Below are 7,309 nucleotides of genomic sequence, written 5' to 3'. Positions count from 1 at the left end.
GGGCCCGCCGCCTTGGTAGGGTTGAGTTCGGAAAGCAGCTTCCTGACCTTCTCCACTGAAAAGTCAAAGTCCACCAGTTCCTCTCGGAGTGTTGCTGGGGGGGGGTCAGGGAGGGGACCATCCGGTTCAACTGTCCGGTTCAACACGCTTTTGAAGAAAGCGTTGAGGATATCAGCTTTTTCCCTGTCGTTTGAGGTTTTTGTGCCATCACTTCTCTTGAGGTCGGATACGCCGCTTCATGTGCTTGTTTTGCTTTGACATAAGACCAAAAATCCTTTGGATTGTTCCTTGCGTTGTCGGCAATGGTTTTCTCGAGTTTGCGCTGTGGTTTTCTACATGCTTTCCCAGCCTGATTGCTTGCTTTTCTCCAGTAAAGGTAGTCCTGACCATTGCGTGACTCTAGCCACTTACGATACAACTGATGCTTCTTCTTCACTGCTGCGAGTATGTCTTTGTCCATCCATTTCTTCCTATTACGGCTGCCAGCCTTGGTTTTTGGAACATGCACATTGACGGCACTGTTTATGGAGTCACGAATTTTGCACCATATTGTATCCGAGTTTAGACCGCTGAGTTCACTTCCCCACTCTACTCTGCCAAGGTCGGTAACGATGGAGTCAATGTCAGCTTTAGCGAAGTTGAAGCGTGGGGGTGGGTTGTGTGAGGGGCCGCGAAGTTGAAGCCAATGACAAGAACAGCAGGATCACTTTTCCCGAGACCTGCGGTTGTCTGAATTTCACACACTATGTCCTCGTCACTTGTAAGCACAAGGTCGATAAGACTTGGCGTCTGCCCTACTCTACTTCCGGTTGGTTCGCTCTGTAGCTGAACCAAGAAAGCGTCTCTGCATGCGCTAAGGAATCGTGTCGCAGGGTGATCCTGCCCCGCTGAACTCTTTTACAGATCCCACAGAATCTCAGGGTAGTTGAAGCCTCCCAGAATAACTGTACGCTTTGGGTTGACTTTGGTTGCCAACTTGCCTCACGTAGCATCTCATTTAGAGCGTTGCAGTTATCACCAGAAGTAGCTAGTTTGTGCACGTTGTTAGTACTGAGTAAGCCACGAAAGGGTGAGATGTAACTTTTCTGCAAAATCGCTGTTATGAGTATGATGCAAGAGCGTCAATTGAAAATGCGCAGTTCGGTCGCCATCTTGGAAAGTGCGCAGTTCGGTCGCCATCTTGGTCGTTGGTGATGCAATACTCAAATTTCGCCGTTTTTTTTTTTTGTCAAATTTCGCCGGTTCCAGGATAATCCAAAACAATGCGTATATGAGTCACCGACATGTGGAACAGCCTCCCTGAAGATATTGAACACGTTCAAGAACAGACTAGACAAGGCCATGCAGGAGCATATGTTTGGTCTTAAAATGCCTCGTATCCTACGGAACAACTGAAATCTAGAAGCGATTTTAAATATACCGTCCGTTGAAAAGATTTGATCAAAAGGCCTGTCTAGCCAAGAAAAGTACAAGAATCGGCGACAGGCCATCCAGGCCTATTCTTCAATGCCGAAGATACTATGCTACATGAGTATAACTAAAATAGCTCAAGTGATAAGTAAATCTCGTTTTGAAAATGAGGAAAGTGGGCTGTAACCCACGTGGATGAGATGAACAGCCGACAGCGGAGCTCTGCAAGACACACCCTCTTCCGATAGAGGCAATAGCGCGACTTTCGTCAATTAAGCATAATCACACTGGATCTGTAATGTGCTAGAAGAACACCATTTAAGTTATATTCGATTAAATGACTGGATTAATATATTCAAACATAAATGGGTTAGCTCTAGTTACTCAAGATCATACGCAGTCCAAATATGCGACAGTTTTTCTGTAAAATGAATGTTAACGCTGACTACTTAGATGGAGGAAAAATGCAAGTTGCTTCGAAGCATCCATTTTAGTATGAATATTTTGAATACCGTGAATATCTCCTTTATTCACGGACATTTAAAGAAATGGATGCGTCGATGTCGTATCATGAACGTCGATGCTGGTATAATATTTCCACACTGAATGAGTTCTAATTATAGGATCAGTGAAACACCGCAGAAGAAACAAATTCTCAAAATTTTGGACGACTGGAGAATCATTTTGAGATGAATAATTTCAGACAGGGAAAATTTATGTCTATTTTTTGCTTCTTTACACAATCCTGAAGTTACCTCAGTTCCTTATATATTCTATTGGTTTAATATTTCTGTTTGTGCAAATGTATATGAAAATGTACACCGTAATAAAAATCTAAAACCGCTTCAAACTAGAAGCATTAAATTCCATTTTATATTAGAGTTTCTATATTTGATTAGGCGTTTATTATCATAACAATTTATTTTATCTTAATTTTTCCATTCAGCAAGAGCTAGTTGACAAATTTGAATCATAAGTGTAGCTAAAACAGCTAAAAATTCGGGATTTGACTAAATGAACGTTAAGCTTCACAAATCAAATGGCTTAATTGCGACACTTCCTGTCGATATAACAGCTCACCCTGTATAATTTATCAAAAATCGTGGCACTGGACTTAACCTAACCTAACCTAACCTGCGCCGCCTGTTGCGGTAGGGCCTGTTGCGCTCCGGCCAGTTGGGCTCCGGCGCTGTGAAGCAATGGCTGTGTTGTGCACAGCGGATTTACTGTTAGCCGGAGTTACCCACAGCTCATTGATCTGAGGCTATGTGTAGATATTGCATGCTGATGGTTGGCGTTAGGCCCAGGGCCTGTTTACGAGTACAATTTGTTACCCACGGCTGCGCTCCCATGAGCAGCATTAGGAATGATCGCATTAAACATCTTTTAGATAATTAAGTACTTTGAACGATATAAATTATAAGCGTGATTGAGTCCAAGAGATTTATGTTGAAAATCAGGCCTCACAATGAGTTACGATGAGAGTACCTAGTTTAAGTTAGTTAAAATTTAAAATATGTAAAACTTGTTTATTACCTTGTGAAAACACTCAATGAAAGCTAGTAACTACGACTGAAATTTTCGTAGGGGCACAAAAAGTTGGGTAAATACAAACACACATACATGAATTAAATTGCTAGATGGCGGACCATCCACACTGGAATTCATCCGCAAAAGGAAGAAATTCATTCATTGCGGTCGCCGGGTATCTCTAATTCGACCAGCTCTTCTTCATCCTCAGAATCACCATTCAGTTTATTACAAGACTGAGACAAATGATCCTTCATGATACTTTTAAAATTTATCTTACGCTTGAGGTGTTTACTCCCCTCCTTTAGGTCAACCGATAATTCGTCCAGACTTTTACTACATTTTCCTACCAACCTCAATGGCGACGAAGAAGTATGCTGTTCTCGAAAACTACTGGGCTTGAGCGGTGATGAGCAGGCTCTACGTTTTGCTGGAGAAAATCCCAAATTTTGCTTGTTGAATGAAAAATACCCTTGACTAAAGATACTTAAAGATTTTAACGATGATTTGGGGGACCCAGAATAAGGTTTTTGACTAGTATTCTTTATGTTGGGGTCTTGAGATTCCAATTTCTTTTGTTGTCGTTTCAGAGGAGACGGAGAAGAATTACTGTCTTTTGAGGAGGTTTTGGAATCAGTTAGTGGATAGTCGGTTTCTTCAACTTCTTCCCCCAGTGCATCGGAAGCATCCGTGGATGATGATTGAGTTTTCGACGCTTTGAAGCTTCGTTCTGAACACTGATTGCATCCACGATTGGGGAATCGAGTTTTCGGTTCGTGTCGGAAAACGAGGTTAACACTCCGGGACGAGCTGGTGCCAGAGCACGGCAGAGACGGCTGAAAAGGAACGGCCTCGATAATGCAAGCTGGTGATCTAAGTTTTGATGAATAAAGTTCGGAATTCCAGCCGAGATTCATATGATCACTTTCTGACTCTGATGACGTAGTCTGGGTACTCTGAGTCCTGAAATGCTTGACAGGAGCTACAGAGTCGCAGCCCCAGGAGTGTCTGCGTCCATGAACTCCGCCGTTTGACGATGCAACATCTGAAAACAATCACAATTTTACAGATATTGACTCCGACCTTACATGGTCAGTTCCTAGTGATGGTAAGACTGCGAAAAGATACATTCAGTTTCCTGTCGGCAAATTACCACTAGCATTACTTATACCACCCGCTTACATAACCAATAAAGTATTACAAACCTGGCTTATATCCAAGGTTCATTGATCATCATTGTTGTTGATGAACAAGACTTATGTAGGTTTCACTGTAAACGATATTTAATATGATGCTTTAATTTATCCTATACAATAACTGGAGCGACTCTGACGACCCATGTGTTTCAATGAAGAAACGCCATATAGAGATGAAAAAAGTTGTATTTGTGCAAAAATTGAAATAGAAAGACAGGTGTGGGACAAACAACTCACTGTAAAGACAGATGTCGGATAATAAACTCACTGTCAAGACAGACGTGGTATAATCAACTCACTTTAAAAACATTTGTGTAATAAGTAACTCGCTGTGAAGAAAGATTTTTGATAATCTACTCACTGTAAAGAGAGTTGTTGGCTCCAAACGAAGGTGCCACGTAAGCTTCGGCGGAATGCGTGGGGTGCAGTTTCCTGCCTCCCAGCTTGCGATCTTTATTATTCCAGTATTGTTTCATGAGCAAATTCCTTCTCTCGGAAAGACTGATACCTCTACCTCCACCGCGACAAGATATTTCTGATCTTTTAGCAGTCAACTCCAACAATATCTTCTCTGTTACATTGGCAGCCTCGGTCAACCTTCTCCGCCGCGCTCGCTTGAACGTTTTTTCGTCGTTGGTAGGGGAACTTTTGGTGTGGCGAACTTGATTGCTGGACAGCACTAGAGGAGCTTGTCTTTGCTCGACGGCGTCTAAAGGCTGACTGCGATGGGTGAGGGAATAACGTTCGCATGTGAACACGGGGATGGAATTCACTGAATAAAACGGGCCTTCTTGAAGAGGGCCGTCCCTTTGAGGAATGGCGCTGGAATCTGGAAGATGATTAATATTACAGTGTACTGAGTATATCACTGCGTATGGAAGTCGCGTTTTCATTAATTGTTCAACGATTAATGCATTAACACTGTAAATTTAGTTGTTTTAGATTAAGTCTATGTAATTAACGTAGTATGAGATCAATCAGTAGCTTTTCATATCCTAATAAAGGAACACTAGTTGTTCAAGATTTCACTTCCGCTTGTTAAAACCAATAAAACAGAAGCCGGCGGCCTAATCCATCAGTATCTCACCATGTTACAATACAATCGTTAGCTTGAAAACTAAAAATAAACCACAAGGTTATCATGAAATTTACCAGGAAAAAAAATATTGCAACGCAATAATATTGCCATCAATGCCAAGTAACAGCCACAAAAAGGACAACACCAAAAGTAACAACGAAAACAACATAAACAACAACAAAATCAACTAAAATAACGGCAACAAAAATAACTACAACAAAAATTAACTACAACAATAGCAACAAAATCAACTGCAACACTATCAACTACAACAACAGCAACATTAAAAAATAAAGTTATTTTATAACTGACCTACAAAGACGGAAGTATCATCACAGGAAGACGTGGTGTGCCAGTCTTGCCTGAGTGACTCAGTGCCAGAGTCTCTGTTGCTCACAGCGTCCTCCGCGACCAAGTCGGTGCCGTACAGCCTGCCACGGCCAACATTACCAAACTCACTACACAAACAACATTAATGTATCGTTAAACTCATTTGGTGTCTTCAACCTGGTTTTGCGGGGAGATGGTGGCGTCCGTGGGAGAGTTGGTTGCATGCAGTGAATGCATCGGCAGTTTGTCGTCTTCTGGTGACGGCTGGTGCAAAGCAGCGGTACGACCTGAGAAAATTGTAGAATCGATTTTGATTTTGTAGAATCAGATTTTTTTGTAGAATCAGTGTTGGAAATTAATCTTTTCTCCAGACTAACATGTCTAATTGAAACTAAAATACATGGAAGTATTTTTAAAGTCTTAAGTTTAAACAAATAAAAATAGTTATGATTTGAACCTGGAAGCGGTAGGTAGCAAGTAATGCTATTGTTGCGATGGGCGTTTCACGCTAAATTACTCGGGTCTCTACTTATAGCGAATGAACTATTGGTATATAATATAATATATAATATACCATACAATATACAATATTGTACACCCATATAACAGTGGGTATATAATATAATATATATATAATATATACTCTATGAATATAACGAGAAAACTATCCATGTTTTGATCATCATCTTCTTAGTGATCTTCAAACAAAATTCTGCTTTCATCACGCTGCTACAAATCCTTCCACTAGGACCGTAATGAATTTCTTGTTCCATGTTTAGAAAATCAGGTAAATTATATCATATGAAAAAACAATTCGAGTTGCTTCTCAGATACATCTATTTGAATTGTTTTCAGCCAGCGATCACATTTGAGACCTTCACTCTAATTTTCAACAAAATATAAAGTCAATAACAATTTTCAATAAGGTCGAAGGCTCGAGTTTGATGTAGGGCGATGAAGGTTTCCGTTGTTCATCAAAGATGAAAACCATGAAAATCGTTGATAAAAGTTTTCATGATTTTCAGTAACAAAAATATCAGGTTTATACCTGCTAAAGCTTTCCAGTTGATTATATTATTAAAATAACTTACTCTTGATAATATTAGATTAATTAAATCATGGACCTGAGAACATTGCATTGGTTGTATTATCGAGGCTAAAAATAGGTAACTATTTCATTCGGGGGAACTAGGCTAACGTCAACTTCCAGCGAGAAGACAATGTATATTTTAGACTGCGATGGTACATTTAATGATCAGTTATGACCAATTAATTTTTTAAAATTGAATATTATAGATCATGAATTGTTATTAAAAAACTTGACAAATGTAACTAATCGAATATTAAGGATTTAATCTCACTAATTAACTTTCATAGAAATTATATTGCTAATAAAGTATCATTGATAAATATGCATGGGACCGGTGGTCTCCATGGCCTTTATAGCGCTGCAGGTCACCAAGTCTAATGGTGAACTAAAACAATGAGGATGAATATCACAAAAGCTCACCATTGATGACGATGGCGGTGGGGGGAGAGCGCAAGCGGTCCCCAGTGGGGCGCTGTCCTCGGCCCCCCTTGCGGGGTGACACCCACACCTGGGGGAGCGACACCCAGAGAGTGATAATAATAACTCTATAAGGGGTGATCATGATTGATCGTAACGGGATGATCATGATTAGTCCCCACGTTTTGAACAAGACTGCTCACCATAATTACACATCACGCGGGAATTTTAATTGAACATCAAGTGAAAAACTTAAAA

General features: G+C 40.5%; 1 protein-coding gene across 1 annotated transcript; it reads right to left on the bottom strand.

Annotated features, from left to right (window-relative positions):
* Window positions 1-2,751: 2,751 nt before the first annotated feature.
* LOC125178711 lies at window positions 2,752-5,687 on the bottom strand. Its single transcript, XM_047883113.1, has 4 exons — window positions 5,683-5,687; window positions 5,527-5,645; window positions 4,498-4,965; window positions 2,752-3,985 (listed from the first exon to the last, which is right to left on the bottom strand). The coding sequence occupies exons 1-4, from the start codon at window positions 5,685-5,687 to the stop codon at window positions 3,096-3,098; spliced, it is 1,482 nt and encodes a 493-aa protein (XP_047739069.1). The 3' UTR covers window positions 2,752-3,095.
* Between the last annotated feature and the right edge of the window lie 1,622 nt (window positions 5,688-7,309).

The sequence above is a fragment of the Hyalella azteca genome, unplaced genomic scaffold, assembly GCF_000764305.2.
Source record: "Hyalella azteca isolate HAZT.00-mixed unplaced genomic scaffold, Hazt_2.0.2 contig12030, whole genome shotgun sequence".
Taxonomy (NCBI): domain Eukaryota; kingdom Metazoa; phylum Arthropoda; class Malacostraca; order Amphipoda; family Hyalellidae; genus Hyalella; species Hyalella azteca.
Note: the sequence above shows the minus strand (reverse complement) of the source record. Positions and strands in the feature narration are given on the sequence as shown.